Source organism: Aulonocara sp. 'chitande type north' Nkhata Bay, linkage group LG5 (genome assembly GCF_057382095.1).
Source record: "Aulonocara sp. 'chitande type north' Nkhata Bay isolate Kocher_YH1m ecotype deep benthic linkage group LG5, A_spYH_male_GT1.1, whole genome shotgun sequence".
Classification (NCBI taxonomy): Eukaryota; Metazoa; Chordata; class Actinopteri; order Cichliformes; family Cichlidae; genus Aulonocara; species Aulonocara sp. 'chitande type north' Nkhata Bay.
The window spans coordinates 20,105,807-20,130,942 of record NC_141348.1 but is presented as its reverse complement, the minus strand read 5'-3'; the positions used below and the strand labels follow the sequence as shown (position 1 = coordinate 20,130,942).

At 40.2% G+C, this 25,136-nt stretch overlaps 1 protein-coding gene across 3 annotated transcripts; it reads right to left on the bottom strand.

Annotated features, from left to right (window-relative positions):
• Positions 1-149: 149 nt before the first annotated feature.
• srpk1b (SRSF protein kinase 1b) lies at positions 150-24,203 on the bottom strand. Of its 3 annotated transcripts, XM_086291931.1 has the most exons (16): positions 24,069-24,203; positions 23,379-23,433; positions 11,343-11,470; positions 10,122-10,230; positions 7,438-7,525; positions 7,259-7,346; positions 6,490-6,596; positions 6,157-6,322; positions 5,579-5,604; positions 5,253-5,475; positions 4,707-5,114; positions 3,969-4,063; positions 3,719-3,826; positions 2,954-3,023; positions 2,696-2,788; positions 150-1,579 (listed from the first exon to the last, which is right to left on the bottom strand). In XM_086291931.1, the coding sequence occupies exons 1-16, from the start codon at positions 24,079-24,081 to the stop codon at positions 1,395-1,397; spliced, it is 1,962 nt and encodes a 653-aa protein (XP_086148057.1). In that variant the 5' UTR covers positions 24,082-24,203; the 3' UTR covers positions 150-1,394. The 3 variants fall into 3 exon arrangements, with proteins under 3 accessions (XP_086148057.1, XP_086148056.1, XP_086148058.1); XM_086291930.1 differs by lacking the exons at positions 23,379-23,433; positions 24,069-24,203 and adding an exon at positions 20,039-20,242; XM_086291932.1 differs by lacking the exons at positions 23,379-23,433; positions 24,069-24,203 and adding an exon at positions 16,309-16,874.
• Between the last annotated feature and the right edge of the window lie 933 nt (positions 24,204-25,136).

The window sequence follows — 25,136 nt, the reverse complement described above, 5'->3', positions numbered from 1 at the left end:
ACCCTGCACTACGCTGCTGCCAGCTCAAAGACCATTTTGTGCTACTTCTGTTGGACATTTGTGTTTTCACATGCATCTGTGTTCAGTGATGGAGAGAATATTTAAGTGGAAAAAAACTGTGGAAAGCAATGACATAAACAACCCAGAGAAACTTTGAAAATTATTTATTCTTACTGCCTAAAGAAAAAAAAAATCAAATGATGAGACATGGACAGTCGAGCCTTTATAGAAAAACAAGCAACATGTTTCTGATAGGACTGAAAGGAATATTACAATAACTTTAAGTACAATCTATGATTTTCACATCCAGCACCTTCTTATACACCTGAATACACACCTTTAAAGATAAAAAAAAAAGAAAGAACGTGTAAAAGAACTGACTGTGCCCTCACTCTGTTCCAGCTTCAAGCTCAAAAAAAGGAGAAACCAAAGTCCGACTCTTTGGTACACTGTACTGTACACTTGATGTGAATCCACCTATCGCTGGATTTGACTGTGAATGTGGGAATTAAACTTATCAGGTAAAAAAAAGCAACCCGGGTGTAAAAGAGCATTTGGCCAACTCATGCATGAAAAAGAGAAGGGCTCTGATTTTTTTTTCTTCACATTATAATGTGTCAAGTACTTCTCTTAAGTCAACATAAACTAATGCTGAAGCTAAAAATCTTTACTTACACAAGAAACCGACACAACAGTTTGGCTATCAGTGTGATTCTGAACTCCCGATGTATGACCTGCACCTGTATACAAATGTAAAAAGTTCTCTGATAACGGTGCTTTGAAAGCTACTAGCTGCTCTTCATTCCAGTAAGCAATATGTAGTTATCACTTTTGAGCTCTCTGCACTCTCTTTAAAGGCTTAAAAGCTGGTACACCTAACATGATGACGAGCAAACAGACAAATTTGACTTCTAAGTGACCTATATGATAATCGAAAGTGGCTCTGATGGTGACTGTTACAACTCTGTTAGCATCCTGTACCTTTCTGCGTTTGTAGAAAAATGTCCTTTTAAACCTGATGATCTCTTGTGTCTAAAATACAGAGAATAATGAGCAGAAGAGAAAAATCTGGAGCTGGCAAAAAAGGGAAAATAAGATCAATAAGTTCTATTCAGCCAGTAACAAAAAGTCATAAATACTGAGAGAGTACTTTGAGCCTGTTTTATTCTCCTTCCCTAACAGAACAGAGATTCAGCAGCAGTCTGTCTATCGTCTCAATGCTTCCCGATGAATGTAAGTAGACCCGTGAGAGCCGTGACAACAGGCTACAGGCACGATGGAATCACAGGCTCTCACAGAAATGGAAGTATTTGCTTACTGTACGTTTTCAAGCTTAAGCCCTTCAAACCCATCTTATCCTTTTCACAATATGCAGCTGTGTGTGCAGGCATCCTCTAGGATGAGAGCCATGGGTGGGAGAGGCACTGGGCTGCGGTGGCTCTTCTTTCAGGCACCAGGTCCAGCATGGGAAGCAGGAAGCTGCTGAAAGAGTGGGCCTCCTCTTTGGACCACTCATACTTTTCTACCAGGACATCAAACAGACCCCAAGGCTTCAACTTGGTGATGTGCCGGAGATCACCTGGGAGGAAAACACATTTAAAATTCAATCTGCTGCTTCATCGACACAAACAATCACTTTTCGCAGTCGTCAATCACAACAATACACCTCCACATTTTAGCCAACAACTAGACAAACACGTCCCTGTTTACATGAGCAAAGTGAAGCACGTGAACAGGTTCAGTTACCTGGAAACCACTCACACACACAACCACAGCATAAAGACAGCTCACAAAGTATACTACTTAACAAACTTCAACAAGGATACATTCCCGTCTAAAGCTCTTGTTTGCACAGAAGAGCAACAGACAACATCTTGTCTGAAGGAATCGCAACCCAGTATAAATTATGCACACCCACCAGCAGAAGGCTCTGCAGGCGGGTGATTAAAACCACCCAGAACATCACCAGCACCAATCGACAGAGCATCACTGATCCTGATGTCATGAAGTGTCTGCAGAGCCCATAGCAATGCAGAAATATCCACTGCGACTTTGCTGCAGTTTCTTCCTTCAGGCTGTGAGACTACTGAACTGATCCTCCTCGCGTCACCACAAAAATCATGTTCCATTTATTAACATAAAGACTAAAATACATTTTTTTAATATTTGATTTCTAATGTAACGGGCTACATCTTAAAGTTTATTATACAAGCATGTGTTGAATAATGACATTTAAATGAATCTTGAATCTATTCACCACCCATGTAACTGAACATGACTATGTGGGATCACATGTCACAGAGCATGTAGGAACCATCTGAAGTGAATTCATAGGCTTCAAATCTATTTATCTCCATTTCATATTCATAACTATAATTATCCTGGTATTGTACTCTTAGTGATTCTATAACAAGCCTGAGTATCTCTTGAGTAAACACGCAGTGGGATCTCTTACTGCTGCTCATGCTGCACTTTCTCTGTAGACTTTGTGGGGATAAATCCACCGCACCACCTCTATAAACTTGAAATAGCTGCACTGATTATAATTTGCTAGTTCAAACCGAGCAGATGGCTGTTCCCTTGAGCCATCAGGTGTTGGGCCTAAAATAGAAATTCTGCACCAAATACCTGAGAGTATATTAAGGTTGAACTGGATGTAGCTGCTGCAGGGGTGGTAGCAGGCGGCCATGTTTACCTTTCTTGGTGAAAAACTCCTTTGAGTATTTGCCTGCCAAGATCAGCTTCCGAGGGACTTTGCCTAGCAGCTCGATGACCAGCGCTATGTGATCTACAGTGAGGCGGCAAAACACAAAAGCAGATGGACTTCACTATTGTTTCTTCAGTATAAGACATAAGTCACAATATGTCGAAACGAGGTGTAGGAGGAAGCTCGTCTTTGCTGGAACTGCTCTCTAGTTAAACTTAGATATATGGATGTTTGGACCACACCAACCTTCATCTCTGGAGTAGTCTTCTCCAGAGTGGGGTTCAAACAGGTAATCTCCAGTAGCCAGCTCAAAGGCCTGAGGAAAGAAGTACATAAGAACTCGAATACAAAAAAAAAAAAGAGAGATCATACTCTCCCACTGGCTCCCTTCTAAACCCAAACTACAATTTAAAATCCTTCTCCTAAAATACAAAATCCTGAATGACAAAGCTCCATCATAAACCTAATAATGAGACAATATTGCCATACAGCACTTTGATCTCTGAGGAGAGGATTTCTTTCAGTTCCTAGTTTTCAGAAGTAGAATGGGAAGCAGTGTCTTCAGCTATCAGCCCTCTCAGTTTGGATTCAGGAGATAAGATGCCTCTTTCTTGCAAGGTTAAGTCTAATTTTTTCTTTTTGATAAAGTTTATAATTAGGGCTGAATTAGGGAATCTTAGACCATCTTTTTAGATCTGCTGCTTCAGGTTAAGGTTGCTTGGAGACTTCTCACAATGACCTAAGATCTTCTCCACTCTCCATTAATTTATATCAAAACCTGTTGCCTGCTCTCTTGGACAGTTTGTGTTTTGTCCGGTTTGTTGTCCATGGTGTCTCTATATTCCTCTTTTCCATGTTCTCTTTTCCTTCAACCAGGGGTTTTGACACATATGTTCCTCGTCACACTGAAAGCTTCTGCATAACATAAGTTATGTTAAGTTTGCTTTTCAGTGGGGGTTTGTGGGATCAGTTCATTTGCATACAGGTGTACTGTGTGTGAGTCTGTTTTACCATGCAGGCTGTGCTCCAGATGTCTGCTGGTGTGCTATAGCCGGCTCCTATCAACACCTCAAGAGAGCGGTACTGCCGTGTCTGGATGTCATCTGTGAAATGTTTGTGCTATAAAAACAGAAAAGTGAAGACTGGGTCACAAAATGAAAAACATGAACTTGGAAGATTTACAGTAAAAAGACACAGTGAATGTTTCAAGTTCTGCTTAAACGTTTTTTACAGAAAAAGTTTTATTGAATATTATACTCACCACCCAGCAGGCATTGCCGAGGTCAGCAATCTTAACCTGCAATTTGTCAGCATTGAGAGGGTCCAGGGGGTTTACTAACATGCTTCCTGTTGCTCCTGTTAAAGAGAGGAGAAGAAAGTGAAGCTGGTGTGTCTGCAGAGCAATTCTTTGCAGGATATTGTCAAGATAATTAATTATTGGAGGGCATTAGCAATGCGCACTACAGAAAAACAAAAACAAACCTTACAACCCATATTCATTGCGCCACACTGGTAAAAGTGATTTGGTGTACTCCAAATCATTCTCCCAGTCTTCTTATGGGTTACCATCCTTAATACTGCAGTGTGGTAGTAGCCATGCAAAATATTGTACCAATTTCACGAGCAATGCATTGATCAAGAGGCTTTGCATATCCAAGAGTATTACCGCCTTATAAACATGAGGTATGTCTCTGCCAACCAGTTAAGTTGTACTCTGTCCAGACGTCTCCTTTTAGAAAAGATGTCGCCACTTTATTTGAACCCATCATTAAAGTCAGAAATCGTGTTTAAAGATGTGATAATGATGTCTGACCACCAGTTCATCAGTTCATCATTAAGTGAACTTTCACCCTAATTTGAAGAATATTCTAAATGGACGTATACATATCTGACAACTAAAAGACATGATTCCTCTGGTCTCAGCTGCTGTAAACACTGTATTTTAGATATCAGTTTCTTAATTAATACACATTAATACCCCCCCCCCCCCCAAACTAACCATCCTGGCTGTTCTCTTCCTCATTTTCTCTTTTGGTCTCCTTTAGAGTGTCCATCTGCTCCTCTATCTTGTCTCCCTCTTTTAGCTCTACAGTGACAGAGTCTGGACTGAGTGAAGCAGGGGGACGTTGCTGCTCGGTATCAGAGTTTCCGTTACAGGATGGCCGCTCTTCTTTGTCACAAAATGCATTGTCGGTCTCTTTATTGCTTTCTGGTTGCTTTGCATCCTGTTGATCCTCCTGTTCCTCTGTACATTGCTCGGTCCCTCGAACCTCTAGACTGGTCTCATTCTCCGGTGTGGCGGCGTGGCCGTTGCAGTTGACCTCCATTCTGTTCTCGTCATCGGCCGTAACCTCCCTCTGTTCATTTAGCCCTGACGTATGAGCAGACTGCTCTTCGGGAGTCAAGTCTGGAGCAAAAAGAGAATAATTTATTTTGTAAAGAAAAATATATCTTGTGCGATCAAACATGAATTCAATCTGCAAATAAAACTAAAACTTATCGGCTGCCCTTCATGACCCTGACCAGGGTCTATCCTCTCATTTACCTGCGTTAGTATGGTTAGTGATGTCCTGCTGCGTGGCAGACGTAGAAAGAGTGGCTGAGGACGTATCTTCAGTGTTCTCCGTAGTCTCCTCGTCATCCTCCTCTTCTCGGGTGTCGGGTAATGCTCCTCCCTCCATCTCATGTATCCTCTTTTCCTGCATCTCGGCCTGCTTTTTTTGCTTCTTCTTCATCTTCTTCTTTTTGTTCTTTGACATTTTGGCCGTCTGGGAGAGGGAGAAAAAGGATAGTTTGCATTTTGAATTCATTCAAATGTAAATTTGTACAAAGTCCTGCACAAGATCTGCTTAACACAAAAAGATAACTTACTGGTTTGGAAGTTGGGGCTGTACTCACTGCAGGAAAGAGGAAAAAAAAAGAGAGATTTATGTTGCTGAATGACATGTGGCACATCCTCAGTCCCTCTATTATTAGTATTCTGTTCGAGTGGCTGAGCTGATTCATACCAGTGCTGTACTAATAGACTGTCTGCAGTGGCACCCTGCTCAGTGAGAGTCACACTCCTCTAAGCAAGCTGGTAATTTCCATAACCAATCCAGCGGTGACTCATAGCAGCACACAGCTAAGCTCTCCACTTTTATTAAAAACATCCACAAACACTCTAGTCTCTGAATACGTACATGGCATACACTGGATTACATCATAGGGTTGGAAAAACATTTTATTCTGAACTTCTTGTTTGTGCTTCTTCACACAATCTTAAAATAAACTACTTGCAGTGACAGTTCTCTAATGGCATTATTTGGAAGATTATGGCTCACCGCCACATAAATACATCTGAAACACCTCAAGTCACAGCACCTGGTGACAAACCTAAACAGCAAATCTCCTAGTTGTACGCAGCAAGTCAATCAAACCACAAAGATCTGAATGAGAAAGGTTGCGACCTGCAGAACCCGAGGGAGGTGCGGTGCCAGTCTTCTGCCACTGAGTAGCTTCAGCAGCCATCTTCTTGATGTAGGGCTCATTCACAGTGAGCAGAATGTTCTCCGGTTTGATGTCTGTGTGTATGATCTTACACTTGGTGTGGAGATAGTCTAAACCCTGCAGAACCTGTAGTTCAGAAAAGTCAGATTCAGGGTTAAAGGTGAACGTCTCCCATAATATCAATTAAAGTGCATCATTCATGATGGCAGATAGTTTTGATATAACCATCTTCTTCACTGAAAGACAAACACTTTTCTCCCACTAGAACCTGTCTGTGTTTTGCTGTTCAGTACCTGTCGTATGATGCTTTTAACACAGGGCGAAGGCAGCCCTTGATAATTCGACTTAATAATCCACTTAAGCAGGTGGTACCCAAGTACTTCAAAGACCATACACACATCTGGAGAAATGGAAGTCAAGGACTGAAATAGTGTTTGCAAATTAGAGTTTTTCTATATCAACTAGTGCACACGAACGCACACACACACAATCCCATGTTTTCTTCACATCACAAACACAATCTCCATCTACTGCTTCACTACTAATTTAAAGGATGTCTAGACAGGATACAGCACAGAGCTCTAAGACAGATGGAGATAGCATGAGCTTCACTATATCAAACACTGTCACACTGAAAAGACAAAGTTCAAATGAATGTCTGAACAACAAATGTAAAAATGGAGTGTAATTAAACTGCGATATCCTGACTTTCCAATGACTGTCAGTCTAAATGCATCTTGTCAGCATGTCTGTACTGAAGCACAACAACACAGATGAGCTAAATTCACATCCAGCCTGAGGTGGTGTGGTCTTACCCTTGGACGTTCATCACTACTGTAGTTAATTGGCCTGGAAATGAATGTAATCATTATGCCCATGCCATCAAACTGAGACAACAACAGCAGGAGGGACAAGGGCAGTCAGCAATTAAGCTGCTGTCAAGCCACTAATGCCTTCCTTAACAGAATGATCAGGCATCAGCTGATAGAGTCAGAAAACTGGTTAGTTTGCATCACTTAAAGGATAATGTTTCATTTGTGACAGAGTAAAAATATAGGATACGAGTTCCATTCATGCCAGAAATTTTGAAGTCATCTAGCAGCTGCACTACTTTCTCTCTGTAAGGGTCACTGGGATCTGTGTTTCTCACCTGGAGAAATAAAAAAAGAGATACAATCGGTGATGTGAGCTGTGGGATATCTACATTATGAGTCTGTGTGAAGTAAAGTGCTGTGCCTTACTGATTTCAGCAGCTTGATTTCATCCAGAGCAGTCTCAGTGTAATGTTCAGCACTTTTTACAACCTTCATGGCCACGAAGCGCTTTTCCCTGGAAATTACATGGACAAAATCAGTGAGTAAAACACATTATACAGTTCAGTGTATGCTGCATTTGCTTAAAGAGACTGGGGCTGTGCTAGAATTCTATCACCATCTTATACCTATTCTGTCTACTAGTAAAATTACTCTTACACATTTTGTACATCATCATTCATATAATGATGTATGACACTAACGCGTTTTTTAAACAATAATAATAAGTTTTTAAAAAGAAAATAAACAATTAAACTAAAATAAAATAAAATAAAATGTCATGCCCCCATCTAAAACACAGATTTCTAAAATTCTCTCTTTGATGTTTAAAATATTGTAAAAACAGGTCTCCAACTCCTGATGAATAAATCTTTCTGAAGCCTTAAGAGATCTCCCAGACCATATCCAACAACATATGATATGTAGGAGCATCATGTTTCAACCTAATCATAATGCATTTATTACTGCTGTCAATAGTAATTGTAACAGATATTTACCAGCTGACCTCTCAGACCCTGCGGTATCAACCGGATCAATGCAACCTTTGACTCTCTTGCAAGATTTTGGTGAAATAGCTTCTTGGACAGAAGCAGGGTAAGTGCAAATGAGTCCCAATTCGTGTACCATGTTTTTCCAATATATATTCGGTAGGGGTGCAACGATACACAAAATTCACGGTTCGGTTCGATACTTTGGTGTCACGGTTCGATATTTTTTCGATACAAAAAAATGTTCATGCATTTTTAATTTGTCATTTATTAAAATTATAAATATATATTTTAACTCAAAAGTACAGTTTTTAAATTTAACCCTAACCCTTGTGCGTGTTTTTTATTTTGACAGCGAATGCGCACCTGCGGACCACTTATGTGCAGCCCTGGTTATTTAGCTCATCATATTGCAGCCACAGAAATTCTTTTGTCCATGAAACCATAAAGCTGCACTTTCTTTTTGCCTTATAGTCTGATTTGTCATAACTTCTCCGTTTTGTGGTAAGCTTTTCTTTGGCTGTCACTTCTTCACCCTGACCTGTCTTATTTGGCTCAGCAGAACTGAAATGCTTTTACACACGCACTCACATAAGCTCAGCGATTCTCTGCGCAATGAACCTCTCACATGTTTAAGCTTGCTGCGTCATGTTTGCATAGTAAGCTAACGATTAATAAGACGATGTCAGAGGAATTGGTGCACAAATTATCATCACTCACAGATCAGTGCTGTCGCTCTCTATACACAGTTCGCACGATTGCAAAGTGAAAGCAAAAAAACAAGCGCAAATTCAAACGCGACTTCAATATGTCACATATTGACAGTGGCTCACCGATGCCAATGACATAATTACCCAGCTACATTTCCGAAAGAATGCAAAAGCATTGACATATATTTTTCCTACAATAGCCCGACGGGCAGGGCAGAGATAGATTTTGGTAGCCCGACTGAAAAAATCGCTAGCTCCAGGACGTCGGGCTAGCGATATTGCAAGCCCTGTGTCTGATTGAGGAATCACTCATCTTTGGAAAAGAGAGTTTATTACAGAGAAATGTCTCTTTCCAAAATAAAAGCTATACTATCCGCTTCTTCTGGGCTATATTCTCAGCAGCATAAGGAGAATCATGTGCTAACAGCTGTCTAAATGACTCGGCTAAAGTTAGTAGCATGCTTGCTTTTTTTTGTCTGCTTCCACTTGTCTTTGCACTAGGATGATGTCGGCGTAAATGTGCAGTCATATTCGTTGTGTTCCCACTAGTGCTTTCAGGTTAATCTCGTTGAAATGACCTTAACGCCACAACATGGCAAATCTCCGTTAACGAGCTACCGCCGATCACTCCGTGCATGGGGCTAGACGGCCAACACGTTAACGAGCTAACTGCGCTAACACACTAGTTCACACCAATGTAATTGAGCAGTGCCTGGCACATCCAACATACTGTTTTACTTTAGTCCATGACTCGCTTACCTTCAGGGTCATATGTCACATGAAAACCAAAATAATTCCAAACGCCAGATCTGAATGAGGTTCAATTTGCCTGTTGCAAGGAGAGCTTAACTTCTGTCTCGCTAGCTTGCCCTGCGCTCTTCCTTCTGACTATGCTGTCTGTGTTGAGCGCTCAGTGGATCTGCGCTCGACAGTGCAGCCTAGGCGGAGTAGTCGAACACAGATTCACTGAGCGCTCAACACAGACAGCATCGTCAGAAGGAAAATTGATAAAATAAATTACAAATGTTGTATTGTTCGATACATATGCGTACCGAACCGAAAGCACTGTATCGAACGGTTCAATATCGATACGAATATCGTTGCACCCCTAATATTCGGGTAACCTGGGCAGATTTTTGCCATCATTTCTGGAATTCTGAACGAATCGAAATACAACCTTCAATCTGAAGTGCTATAGTGCATATTTCCTTCCATTTATCTGGTAATATTTCTGTCTGAAATTCAGCATCTCAACTTACATAAGTCTGATCAAATGTTAGCCACACTGGTGTCTGAATTACAGAAACGCGCATTGATCTCTAAAAGTAAAATCTCTTTAATAAATAAATCAGGTTGTCAGGTGATTAATTCTAAACACAGAAAAATTAATAATATTTTGTGAAAGCAAACTTACTGGATATCCCAGGCCAGCCACACAGTGGAGAAGTGACCCCAGCCAAGCTTACGGATCACATGGTATCTCCCATTGAACAGATCTCCAATCCTCACATGGTGATATCCACCTGACCAAAGGCACATGCATTGTCAAACAATGTATACAGAATATCCTGCAGGAGGATTTCGCTTAAAGGTTTTACTGTTCATGCAATTAGCCTGAAATGGGTGAAACTAAACTAAAGTGGGGTGGTGTTTTCTGTTTGTTTCTATGCAAATATGCAAAGAGCTTTTTTTTTCCTTTTTTTTGGGGGGGGGGGGGGGGGGGGGGGGGGGGTGCATTCAAAGACCAGCAAGTTGGTTCATTTCTTCTTGGTCAGTTAATGTCAGTGATGTGAGGACACAAAACTGGTGGGTACAGACACGCATAACAGAAGCAAGTCCTAATTGCAGGTGTTGAAGGTTGAATGAAGACTGAGAGCATCCAGATATGATATGACTGGGATGGTTAGATGAAACTTTATTAATCCCTCGGGTGGGTTCCTCCGGGAAATTCAGTTTCCAGTAGCAAAGCACCGAAAGAAGTTGCATGTTACAGATACATTAAGGGGGATGAGAGTAGGGATATAAGCATAAATACACCATATATACACATATATAGATACAGAATATACAATATGGATGAATAGGATTGCTCATTTGAGTGAGTATATTGCACAGTGATTATTGCACAGTCAAATATAAGAAAGAGACAAAAAACAAAAAACAAATATTGCAAATATTGCACCGTGTAGAAAAGCCCCTACAACTCAGTTGTTCCCGCCCTCCCTTGTCCCCCTGTTTCTCCTCCCTGAGGTGAAGTGTTGATAATATATTATCATCATCATCAGTAAAAAGGTTTACAGAGTTTAAAACATGTAACATTTTAAGTGTTACAGAAAGCCTGGGTGGCATGTTCACCAGCTTTACATCTATACTGGACAACACTGGAACTTTGTTTTGGCTCCAGTATAGTGGTGGCTTTGAAGCATGAGAAGATGACAGCCTGTCTGAGAGAGGTGTTGAAGATATTTCTGAGGATGTGTTAGCTGAGACCCAGTTTTTTCTTGGGACACTTTAGTTTGCCTGCTTGTTGAGTTCCTTCATGCATTTAAAAAAAAAAGAAAAGAAAAGAAAGAAAAAAATGACACCCCTCACACACAAACACACATTTCATTGTAAAGAGTAAGAGAGATCGTACCCCTGCAGTAGTCGTTGGGGTCCTCCTGTTCATCGTCATCAGAGCCCAAGATCTCTTCATCCTGCTCTGGTAACGGAGACTCTGCCTGACCTGGCTGAGAGCCGCCTCCACGGCCATGAGGCTCTGGTCTGGGTGAAGAAGAGAACCAGAGAGACAGGGGTGGTAAAACAGACAGGAAAGTGTGAAATTCAGGAACATAAATGACAGGAAGAAAGGGAAGTGTGAAAGAAAAAACATTGACGGCTGAAAAGCTGGTGAAAGATGATGTCCAACTGGCTCACAAAGATGGATGTCAAAGAGTTTACAGCACGGTTTTATCCAAAATAAACTCATGAACAATATCAAGGATCAGGATAAATTCTCAATCCACTAAAAAGTACAAGTGTAATGTTTCTGTGATGACAGCCATTATGGAAAGGGTCTGAGCTTCAATGTATTAATATTGATGTATATATGTAAGCCAGGATACTTTTGACCCTGTCTGGATCAGAGAAGATTCAAAACAAATTCAGACTTGTGCACCCAATTCTTGTTTTTTAAAATCATTAAAGATGTATGCTGTACAATCATTCCAATCAATTAAAGGAAATCATTAAAATTAGCATGAAATTCATATCCAAGGTGAGTGGATGTAAACCTCTGAGAACAACTATACATCGGTAGTAATCATCTGACTCTACTTGGTTACTTGTTATCAACTGAATAACAAGTAACCACAGTTAGCGTGTATTTTGAGAAAGAATAAGTTAAAGTGAAATGATGTCACGTTAAGCTCCTTAATTTCCAGTAGCCGGCAACACAATGCTGCAGTGGTTAGCAGATCGTGGTCCTGGGTTTGTATCCGCCGACTATTCTGTGTGGCAAGTGAATGTTCTCCCCGTGCCTGTGCAGGTTCTACTTTGGGAACTCCCTCTATGTGTCATGGTGCATCCCGGAATAAGTTGGAAGTTAAAATTCGAGTTCCCAGTTGGAATTAAAAAAAATTGTTTTTCCCTTGCTTTTCCTGGTACACGCCAAATCCAACATCCAAGTTCCGAGGTATCTGGAACGCAGCATTAAGGTGCAGGCATACCCTTTGCATTGGTCACTTCATGGGCTGCCGCAAAGATGATCATGCAATCACTTCTATTTATGCTCGGTATTAAGGTGGAGACAGCCACTGCAGTATTCACCTGAATAATAGGTGTCCCCACTCAGACAATATAGCAACATCAGCGCTGACATATGAAGAGAAAAACTCAAAACCATAAGCTAGCACATTGCCGAATGCTTTTCCACAAAGTCTCATCTTTTCAAACTATTGCAACATCCGCCCCAATAAAATCTGTAAACTTCTGAACTTCTGCTCTGAAATATCAATAAAATGGTGGAAAAAAAACTGACGGTAAGAAGGCCTTAGGCTTCTAAAAGACTGGCGACCTCTCCAGGCTGTACCCCACCTTCTAGCCTATGATAGCCGGGGTAGTCTCCAGCACCCTCTTAACACTGAACTGGATAAACAGAAGAAATAGATGGTTGGAAAAGGAAATGGATATTCAAAATCATCATTAAATCTACAAGTTACAAAGAAAATACTTTATTTATTTATAGGATTGTGTATTTTTAAAAGTAACATGGGGCACTTTTTTCTAAAGTGGTGACTTTATACATACGTTTACATGCCAAAACCATTTCTCCCCGCCCTAGGAGGTCTGACAAGCGCATCACAGATATTTACTCACTCCTGAGAGTTCGAGGAATTTGGGTCAAAGTGACTTCATTTAAATATTAGGTTATACACATTTAAAAAAAAAAAAAAAAAAAAAAAAAAACAATAACGCAAAGTGAAAATGTTTTTAAAAAATCTAAATGCAGTAGTATTTTGTTTTTGAGCAGTTTTTTCATCACACTGTAGGTGTACAGAGACGTCGGTCAGGACAAGAACAATGCAGTACAAAATTGGATCAGAGAAGCCAAGTGGCCTGGTTAGCAGAGCTGCTGCCAAGCGGGGCATTTTCAACTTATAAATTCTTTCTTATTTTACCTCCTGAGAGTCCAAAGCCTTTTTAACAATTAGAAAAAATTACATTAAAAGAGCAAAACATGTATTTTTCCACAAAAACATATTTCCCCCCCCAAAAAAACATGCTTTAAATTATTCCCGTGCTTTACTTTATTATATTACTGTTATTTTCAGTTATTTAATATATTTATTATTATTATTTGGCTCCATTTTAATATCTAATCTTCCACAGGCTTCCCTTAATTCAGTTTGTCATCCTTCTCCTTTCAAGTAATATTAGACATAATTTACTCAACTCCACTGTAGCACATTTCTGGAGTAGCATTTGAAAAAAATAATAACAGCATGAAAGCAAGTGCCAGCATCAATGAGAGAAACTGATGTAAGCTCTTAAGCTCCAGAATCTATTTTGTTTTTTAGCTACACACAGGATGTAAAGCAGAAAAAGAGAAGAGGTGCGTGACTTGTGTTTCCTGAAAAACACCACACAGAGACTGAAGCATCTTACTTTGCATGGCAACTGGATTCTCGCAAGATTTACAAGATCATGAACTTTCTAAGCTTTGAGCTACGTGTGTGTATTTATACCAAAGTGTGCAACAAGAAACTGCAGGCCAATAAGGTAACAACCATTATGGGTCTTCATAATGTCACCATTTCTAATGCGATTTTATCTTTATTTAAATATGAATTATAATAATAATCTACTTCAATACTTTTGACGTAATTACCTACAATTTGAATCCATAGTGTCAGTAAAATCGGAATAAATTAAATAATCAGCTAAATCTAAGTAACCATTCCTCCAGAAATAAGAGCATCAATAAAACCAAAGTGCTTATAATGGGCTACCCTATTTCCCCCCGGTGACGGTACACTGTGGAGGTAAGTAAGATAAAAGCTCACTGCTTCCAGCAAGAAATGTTTTCTGTATGCAGTGCAGGCAGATGCTTTTCCTCACAGCTGACAGATTCTTTCTTTATAATACTTCCAGCCTTGAATAGATGTTCCAATCTCACATATAAAATCTCTTATGATCTCAGGTCTAAGCAGATTCATTTATCCAGCTAATGTACAATGTTGGAGCTAAAGCATAACAGCATGTTGTTCACATAGATTTGCAGCTAATTAAAGGAAGTGACAGGGTAATAAGCAGCTGACATTACTGTGCACCCTCTGAAAAAGAAAATGTGTGGAGATGCTAAATTTGCTTCGGTCGGTACTTTATCGTGTTCCAGTTGCGATCAATTTTAAAGTAATTAGGATTAGTGTGCATAGCTAATCAGTTCATTGGCTTAGGTCAGAGCAGGATGACCACTGTGGATGCATCTTAACAAAATGTGCCCGCAAAGCTGTGTCACGTTTAGTTGTTTGTTCAACTCAGCTGTTTATTACTGCTCCTTAGGGGAGGAAGGCAATTATAATGTTGAGCTTAAGTCAGAACTGCAGAGATTAACTAATTAACCAAAGTCCTTTTCTACAGTGACAAAAAGTAGCTTGGAGTTCAAGTAGGTGAAATTAAAATAGGCTTTCTGCTTGGAACCTGACCACTTCTGCCTTTATGATGCAGGTGTATAAGAGAGGAGAAGATACAAATGCAGCCAGTGAAACATGTACCCAGTGCACTTTCTATTTGCATATCTGCCAACACAGTACAACAGATCTGTGATATTTTAAATATCACAATAACACTACAGGCCTGCTGATATCAGTCTAGCTGCTGTGTGTGGGAGGTATCCTCAAAGGAAAAAAGAATAAGACAAAAAGGTTTTGTATCATTACTCGTTCTGCGTCTGCATTACACATTCACCCGCCTGCGGTGAGAATTCCTCCTGAAAAGGTGTCACTGAAATGGGCATACGCGCATTTTTTCCTGCCCTCTGATTGGACTGTATGCACCCCTGAAAATTTTTGGGTCCCCTTAGATTTGATTGCAGTATTCAAGTGAATAAACACCAAAACCGCACTACTTTTAGAGCTGACAACTCCTACAAGGTGAATTTCTATTATGACTAACAGAAGCGTTCCTGCCTCCAGACTTTGTGCACATTACTGCAAGAAATATGAACACAAACAGTCTGATGAAGGCAAAACAAAACTAAATTTGCTTGCTTACTCAGAGCAAACAGAGCACAGTCATTGAGCGAAACCATTCAAAAGGCCTAACTCCTTTCATTCCTAATATACAAATGATGAAAAGCAAAACAGATTTGTATCAAAAATAGGTGAGGGTGGTCTCTGCCTATGCAGCTACTCATGGAAAAACCTGGATATTATTCTAATAGTCCTGAAACAACATCTTTATATTTGGACATGTCAAAGCTAGTGAATAAGGGTACAGGGGATGTCAATAAATGTCATCTTTATGGAGGAAAGTGCTAAAGTGACAACGACAATGAACAAAAACAGAAAAAAGAAAAGAAAGAACCGATTCCAAGTTTCTAAGCTTCTTTTGTAATGTTTAAACACAATGAAGGGATTTTTATATGTAGATCCATGACATGTCAATAAAGAGAACTACATCAACATATTTATGCTGACAGTTTTTAAATCAGCCACAAAGTTTTTTTGGACATTGAATCCAAAGACAACTAAAAATAGCTGACAGCATTAGGACAGAAAGGGGGAAAGAAATGTGGAGGTTAGAAACCAATGCCTGCATGTAAACCAGGAGAAGAAAAAAAAATGTAGCACGACCTCCAACCGATCAAGAGCATTCACACATTTGAAGCCAAAACACAGCAGGCAATCATGCTTTTCCAGATCACGTATCTAAGTTTGTTTGGTCCCCCCCCCTTTAACTGCGGTACGACGACACTTGGACCGAGACAGTTCAATGACCTCAGATCACACGACAAAAACCTGGATACATCAAGGACTTCTGCAGCACTGGAAACACCTGGACGTGAGTCATATCTCGTCTGGAGCTGTCAACAAACGCATACACACTCATCCTACTCTTACCTGCAAGATGCACGGATACCCATGGGATGATGCAGGGAGGAGACCCAGAGAAGAGAGGGTGTAGGTGTTGAAAAAGCCTCTTACTCCATCCAACAGGAGGAAAAGAAAGAGGTATTAGAGGTTCAGAAAAGGGATGGAGAGAGTTAAAAAAAAAGTACAAGTGGAGGAGAAGGAGGAGAAAGCGATCAGTGCTGACAACTGAAAAGCAGTGATTATAACAGAAGAGAGCAGAGAAGAGGAGAGAGGATGGATCAGAGCAGTGATGGGGAATACGAGCGAAGAGAGGAGAAATGTAGAGGCTCAACTGCAGGCTGAGCACTGAGGCTGAGTCCTGGAGCGCAGGGTACCACTGCACACTCCCCGACTCTCTCGCTCACTTTTTTCTCTCACACATTCACGTCTCTCTTTCTCTCCGTCTGACCGAGAACTCTCCTTGGCTGTCGTCAGCCTCTGGCCCAGCCCTCTTTCGCCGACAGCTGGGACATGATTGGATGATACAGCCCAGCACTGCATTGCAGGTGAGGGACGACATCAACCCCCCACACACACACATACACAAACCAATCTGACCAAAACAACACTGTTCTCTATTCCCCCTCTCTGTCTGTCGATCACCATCGCGCTTGCCTGTTATTCAACAATGCTTCACTTACTCATATTTGCACGGAAACATCAATGCTGCAGTTTATTGTGCAATCATCAGACCTTACTCATAGAAAGGCAGACTTTCAAACTGTTGGACGATTCATGTAATGGGGAAGGAATCAGCTAGGTATCCGCAACTTGAAATGCTACTGCACTTCACAAGTTTCTGGAGCTGTATTGGAATAGCTTTGCATGACTTGGGGCCATTTTTTTGTGATTGGCCATTTAACATTTTCCAACAGCGCACAATGAGATTGCTGAACCTTCTTCTCCCTCCACACATATACTTGCTCACAGTGAAAATGAATACCAACAAGCAACCTGAGGGACATGAATGATTTAGCAACTTCTTTCCAACTTCTAACATACACATAGGGATAAATGATCAACATGTTGTACAACGTGTAACACGTACTGAAGTTACTAAAGAAAACCTTTTAAAATAAAGATAACGTACACTGTATGGGCTCTGGGATACCTCAGAACCCAACAGTATTTAACAGGTCTCCAGTGCATTGCAATCGTAGTTACAAACTATGAGTCAACGAAACAATTCAGTAATGTTGCTTTACAGCCAATTATCTAAATTAGCAAGATAAAATTATACAAAAGTACAAAATAAAAGTTATCTCTACAAAAGCAGACAGTTATGAGTACCATGTTTGTGTTGTTGAAGATATCTGAGACAGTAAATTAGATACAACTACAGAATAATACAAAATCTGGACAATGCAGCAAATCCACCTTCGTTCTATATATGAGAGTTACTTGGTTTGTACTCGTCCCCAGAACACACATGAAAATCTAGTAGAAGTAAAAGCATATGTGTCAATAGAGAAATGTGTGATAACTGAATCTCATTTCTCTGCTGCAGTTTCAGATTTGTTATCGTGTGCACACACTTGAATGCAACCTGGTCAATTACAATGAGAAGCTGTGAAAAAAAAGAGCTCTATAAACTTTGCGCAGTCACTTTGAAGTTCAAAACAGTTTTCTGTGTTTCAGTGACTGCTGCCAGTTTTTATTATACATTGAAAAATAATCAGATAGTGTTTTTATCCAACAACAACAACCAATTCAGGAACCCACTGACTGCCATCTAATAACTTAACCCTCTAGGCCACAATGGTTAATCCTTTTGGTGGGGTAAGCAATTGTCAGGATAGCTGATATCTAAAAAATAAATAAATAATAAAAAGCTAAACTGTGGTCATGAAATAACTGATTATCTTGAGATCACGCTGCAGCCAGTGCATTCCCTGTGTTGTTCTCCCTGCAGACCTTTCGTGTTCATGCCAAAGCCTGCTTAAATATATTAGGTCTAAACTACTTGGTCTAGAAAGCCTCTGGAACCAAAACTCTTATCTACACTCCTGTTTTTAGGGATTAAAGCAAACATAACCACATGCCAAAATTTGAACAGCCACAGCTTCAACAAAACTGGTCACCCTGAGCTGACTGTTTAACTCTTTTGTACACAAAGACCCAATAAATAGTCTGTAAATGTGTTATTCCGTTATTGTCCGTCAGAGAGACAAAATCTATAAAAAACTGCAATCACTTTACATGCCCGTCACTTCTGAGCACACATCTGATCTGACAGAATGTGTTAGCATCTCCTGCTTTCTCCTAGCCAAACTTTTTCCACCCATCCAGCCCTATCAGATCGTTAGAGCAAAACAAACAAGGGCACACAGAAGCAGTGGAGCTTGTGAGGATGGAGTATGGCCAAGAAGTTTAGCTTCCCTACTTGCTCCTTCGAAATGAAATCAATGCAAAATGCCTCGGCAGCAAAATGAAACAGCAGCAATAGGTATCTGTGCCGAAGGCCTCAGGGTGCAGTGCAGACAAAGTCTAAATGTGTGTGGTGCAGCATTTTGCCTTAAGCACTCGAACACCTACTGAAGGCATACGAGTGAAGCAAAGGATGCTTGTTAACGTCTTCAAATCTTCCTCACAGAAATGATTTACATCTACCTGCTGTGTAAGCACCAACTTTATATAATATGTTCTTTCCGATATTCAGAGCTATGTGGGTTAACTTTACAGAAATTTGTCTTAATAGAGACAGTGTTTTATGTTACACGCAGAGTTTTTTTGTACAAACCAGGTTTCCAAGCAGCCTGAGAAAGACACAGAGGGAGGGAGAGGCCAGCACACCACTACTTAAACCACTGCAGATTTCCATGGTTCACAAAAACAAATCCCTCCATAAAAACAGCTGAAACCCCGACATTTTTGAGGCCTGATGTGACCCGCCTCCCCATGACACCCAACACACACACACACACACACACACACACACACACACACACACACACACACACACACACACACACCCCAAAAAATACTCGTGTTTATGTGTATTTATTCTGCTTCTGACAAGACGGAAGAAAGAACAGTGGTTAACCTATAGCATGAGGACAAAAAGAAAGCAAGAGAGAGAGAAACAGAGCAACACAGAGCTGTAGTCAGCTGCAGATGATGAAAGATTTGATGTGTTATGTAATGAACTGCAGCAATGGCTGGAAGAGAAAAGAGAGCAATGAAAGCAAAATATAACAGAGAGCAATGGTGCTGGAAAATATAATAATGGCTATTCGTGTTCAGTCGCCTGAGAGGACCGCAGTCCTAAAATTAAAATCTGAGGCACAGAAATTTGCAGGGAAAAAAAAAATGTTTCCTGTCTAACGTGATGCAAACAAACAAGAAAACAAGTCTGCAACTGAAACAAGAAATAAAATTTTAAGGGAAGCAGAAATAAGGTCCTGTGTGACAAGCATAAATCTTCCAATCCTGTTCTCAGTCACTTGTAAAAGGACTAAGTGAAACACATGAACAGGCAGTGAGGTGCTTAGTAAGGCAAAAGCCTGAACGTGCTCCCTAATTTAAAACAAAAATAAAGGGGAAAAAAATGGGATCAGAACATCAGTATGTCAGCCAAGCTCTGTCTAAACTAGCAACACAAACTCATACACACACACTAAAACACTACTCTGACTCCCATCGTGGCAGATTAAAGAACCAGAACATGCATGCTCCAAGTCTGACTCGCTTCCCACAAGAGAACTGCAGTGCTACTCACTTGCATGTTAGACCGCTGGCAAGCTTCACTACAGCTGAATTGATGGAGAAGATCCAGTCCAGAAGCCACATGACTAAGAAGACACTAGCCTAAAGCTTTGTTACACAAGTCTATGATGAACTAAAATAAGCGCTGGCAAAGGTCTTTTTAAAGCTAGATTAAGACTTTTGTGACCTGAGACCCGGTCCATGTGCTCTCCGCTGGCTCTTTAACTGTACACTAGCTGCTGTGTCCTTTCAGCACAGCAGCCCCAACAGAGCGACTGACACAAGAGAGCGGGAGGGAAGGACCACGATGGGAGTAAGGGTGAGAGAGAGAGAGTGAGAGAGAGAGATGAGACAAAAAGAGCCAGATAGTGCAAAAGGGAGACAGAGTAAGAGGAAAAAAGTGGAAAAAGAAGATTTGATCCATCCTTGAATGGTTTCTACTTGTGTGTTGGTAAGTGAGCAAGTAAGCACTTTCTTCTGAACACCTTACACTGTATAAAAGATGGACGTAGCCACCATGATGACACACTGGTTTCTGAAGTCCCGTGTAGAAGCTTCAAGACGAACGCTTTCACTGTCTCTGTGCTTTGAAACGAGTGAGTGGTGGATCTGATGGTGAAACCAAAAGCTCATTGGTTAAGCACTTGTCAATCATTAACCAAGTTGTTAGCCTCCTTTTTTGGCATTTAGAATAACCCAAATTTACAAAACTGACCTAATGTTTTATTCAGTAGGACGTGAAATGGGCAACTGAGTGTCGGGAAAGTGTTTCTAGATCTCCTGGCAGAGGAACATCTTCCCTCTGCTATCACTCTTTGCTAGAATGTCGGTTGAAGGCTTTTCCACACTGACTTCATTTTTCTTCAACCGGATGCTACTTCCATCTTTTACACTGTCTATGCTGAATATACATGCAGTGCATCATTGTTTCATGTGCAAAAAGTTTTCAAGGGTTGTAGCAAATTTTAATGACTGTGGAAACCATGCATCCTCCAGATTAAAGAACAAAGGGACCATTCAACCTGTGATCTGCACAGATTTCAAAAAAGCACCTGTGATGGTGTGGGGACATTAAGCTGGATAATAGGGCTGCCACAAACGATTATTTTGATAGTCGACTAGTCACCGATTATTTTTGCGATTAGTCGACTAATCAGATCATCATCCACTGGACGTAAAACTACAGCTTATTGCACCAGCAGCATCTGCTCTTATATAACTATCATTAGCTTAAAGCTTTAAGTGTTTAAGGTCTGTGCTAACTAAAAATAAAGACAAGATGATAGTTTATTAAATTTTAATGAAATCTGCAGATTGTTTCGGTGAAGTTTAATCAACTCCCTGCTATCTAAAATATAACGGGACACCGGAGTAAATTTTACAGCATCTCACACTTCTGATAATCAGCTGTCTGCTTGACGTTTATTCAGCTGTGTAAGAACTATAACTTTAATCTCAGCCAAACCGATTTACTCAGGAACAAATAAAATACTAAAAAAAGCCAAACAATAACATTTTAAGTTATCTAAGTGACTTATATATATTTAACCTGAGTAGCGAAAGACGGCGGTGGGTTTGAAAACGATCTGCCGGGAGTCCGGTGTTCTCACGGCTCTAGTGAGCCTTGCCCCCGGCTAGCTATCGAGCTAGTGGGTAACAGACGTCTCCGAAAACGTCGGAGCGCTTTTGAAAATATGTGGTGTCTTGATAAACTGAGCAGATATTTGAGGTTTACACAGCTACATTCTCGCCTGAAAATATGTTAAACGTTTATTTTGTGACCCAGAAAGAATAATAAGAGTAATATTAAAACTAACTAGCTGCCGCCATTGTTGGAAACTGAGCTGGGCCGCGCTATGAATTCTGGGACAGAGCTTCTTCTTCTTCGGGGTTTAACGGCAGCTGGCATCCTTGTACATGCAGTGCTGCCATCTTCTGTTTCAGTCCGTTATTACACTCTTAAATCCTACTAATTCCTGCGTCTTTTGGGATCTTACAAAGCTTCAAACGACGCGTCGACTATTAAATTAGTCGTCGACGATTTTGATAGTCGACGTAATCGTGACTAGTCGACTAATCGTGGCAGCCCTACTGGATAATGAGTCCACTAGGGTCCTCCAAGTGATTCTGTCATCAGACAGTGAGGACAAGGGTTCGTGCCAGCCTGTTTTTTGTGACTGTGGAGACTCGACTATGGAAAATTTACATTGCAATGCACCAACTACACGTGCGTCCCAGCAGCGGACTTCAACGAACTATAACAGAAATGACTACTCGACCAACGGTACTCTAACTGTCCATAATCCATTATAATCAAAGCCTTACTATGTATACACGTGCAGAAGTAACATGTACATATGTGAAGGCACCATTAATGCTGAATGCAAGCTTTTTGCTACCATCTTCATGACAATTTCAGGAAAGGTTATTCCAGCATAACAATGTAAATTTTTCAACGTGTTGCTGGCAACCAATTCAAAATAATGAACACATGTATGGATTTTAAAAAATTAAATAAATAAATAACCAAAGGTCTCCGTTTCAACATGTGATGCATTGTCTTGCACAGCTGTCTCAAAATGAAAATAGAAGGTGTAAACACACAAATGCATCTGTGGTTGCATCAGGAATCCAGCCATGTATCCACTGTATGAAAAAATCTGCCAGATCAAACTGCGGCGCTATCCGCTGTCACGACCCCTTGTAAATAAGAGAGCAGCCAGAAGTAGCTTTTATTGTTTAACATATGTCTTAAAGTAGCATCTGTATTCCAAGTGGTATTTTTAGTTAAATATATGCAAATACATTTTGTGTGTTCTGTTTTGTTTTGTATACACATAACACGTGCATATGCATACATATACAGCTGAATACACAACTGTCTGTAAACATCTATAGCTTGCAAATGTTATACACTCCATACACACATATATTTGCCTTTTTGTGCCTTCATTAGGTTGCTGTTTAAAATCTATTCTCCTCTGCCCTTAATGTTATAAAGGTCAAATAATGCACTTTAACCACGGTGATAAAGTTTATAAAACTGTCACGAATTGTGACAAACCATGCACTCAAACTATCTGAAGCATCAATATGTTTAAAATTGACTCAAAAACCCTCAAATATCAAAGCCCTTTCTCTATAATTATGAACTAACTTAAAATTATCTTCAATTATAAAGCGTTACAATGTGATGCTGCAACTATCAGTCTGCGTTGCAAATGATCGAATAAGAGCCAAATGATAGAAAGCAGCCGAGCAGTGTTCAGGACTGAACCATCTGCTTTGTGTCTTTATAATAATATAAATTAACTTGTGGTGTAAAAACAAGAGAAAGGTCCATCTTCACTTACTTTTTGCCAGGTTTCCGGGGCTTTGTCCTCTTCTTCCTTGCTTGCATCGCTAGTACTAAAGAGCAGAGAGGAAAGTGGTACAACATAAAGCACAGCTCCAAATATAGCAGCTGTATCTTTATAACACGACACCATGTCAAAAGCCGTTTTCGTGACTTTTTATTCCAGGGAGTGCTGGTGTAACTCGTAGTTCAAACTTATATTAGCAACAAATGAGGCTAGCAGGTTACTCCGCGTACGTAAATAGACAGAAAACCGGCCTCAGGGGTGTGTTGCCTCACATAAAAGAGGCATTTTAAGTTAGCTGCTAATAGCCAACTTGGTGCTTTTCACAGTGAATGTGATATTTCCCCTTTCTCCATTATCATGTGGACCCCTGGTAAATTTTATTTAAAGTTTTTGGGACTGTGTGTATCATTTATACTCTAATTCGGATCGACACTTTCCGCATACTTTGTCCACCATCTAATCTACTATGACGGCTATAGCTAGCATACTGTTAACACATACACAGAGAGAGCAGAGCGCATGGTCCACTTATACTTTCTGTCAGTTCTTAACGTTTCTTGTTATAACATTAGTTGTTACTATCGTTTCAGCAGACAACTGGCCTGATAAATGTCGAAAAGAAAAGCGTATCTCCTACAAGAATCCGTATAAAAAGCATTTTGCTTCAGTTAGCTACGTTACCTTTTCTTTCCATGCTGAAAACCAGTCAGGGCATATGCTGCGTTCGAGGACTGTTGGAAAAGTGAAAACTCTAAAGTCCGCCAAAATGACCAAACAGAGCGGATATGCGTTTGTTCCTGGGGGCAGTGTCCGTAGATACCGCCTTCGATCGTATTAAGTATCTTTTGTCAAATAAATTTAGCGCTCAGCACTTCATTTTGGAATTCCTTGCTAAGTTTGATTGTTAGCTTTACTGTTTATTGTTGTTTATTTTTGCACTGAAAAGTCGCACTTCTTCCATGAAGAAGAAAAGCTTCCCTGAGGAAATACTCATGAGTATTTTGGATTTTAATCATTACTTTTCCCCTTCATCTTAAAGTTTGGGCTTTTTATAAATCAGGGAGAGCCTACAAAGTGCTGAGAGCATCAGAGAGAAGCATCAAAGCAGCTATCAACCTGAGAGGAGCACTGAGTCAGCACTCTGTTTGCGTGAAAAAACATCATTTACTTTTAATTATCTAAAATGCCAAGCTGGGTAACAAACTGAAGTCTTGTACTCCTTTTACTAATAATTATTATTTATTTGCTTCTTTAATACTGGGAAAACATTCAACTGACTTATACTTGGTATTTAACTCTGATGCTTCACAAGTGTCACAGCTTGGGTGACCAGGTGTCCTTTTTATGTGGGAATGAATGCACTGCATTTTTATCCCTTGTCCCACAATTTGACTGATTTTGTAGGCCAGGCAAATTTTTAAATCCTGGCTTTTGCACTGTGGATATGGTGGGAATGCTTTGCTGTTGTACTTAGTAGCAGGTTAGCCCGTCTAATGCCATACTCATTAGGGAAAGTCACTACAAAGTCACAAGCTTTGGAGATTTTGTTAAATGTGATGGAAACTATTTTCTGTAATCGATACAGGGTCTAAAAGTCTAAAAGAATACATAGGGTTCATATATAAATATATATATAAATCAAATATATACATACATACAATTCTCATCTGTGATCATGATTTATGATAACTGGTAGTTTCTCAATGGACAGATCAGTACTCAGAACAATGGTATAAGAACAGAGTGAAG

Excerpts from the sequence above, each read along its gene's own strand:
- srpk1b (XM_086291930.1), bottom strand. The coding sequence starts at position 20,109 with ATGTGGCTTCTGGACTGGATCTTCTCCATCAATTCAGCTGTAGTGAAG. Across the intron at positions 7,526-10,121 it reads TGGCTGGCCTGGGATATCCA|GGAAAAGCGCTTCGTGGCCA; the intron begins GTAAGTTTGCTT and ends TGTAATTTCCAG. Across the intron at positions 5,115-5,252 it reads CACTAACCATACTAACGCAG|ACTTGACTCCCGAAGAGCAG; the intron begins GTAAATGAGAGG and ends TTTTTGCTCCAG.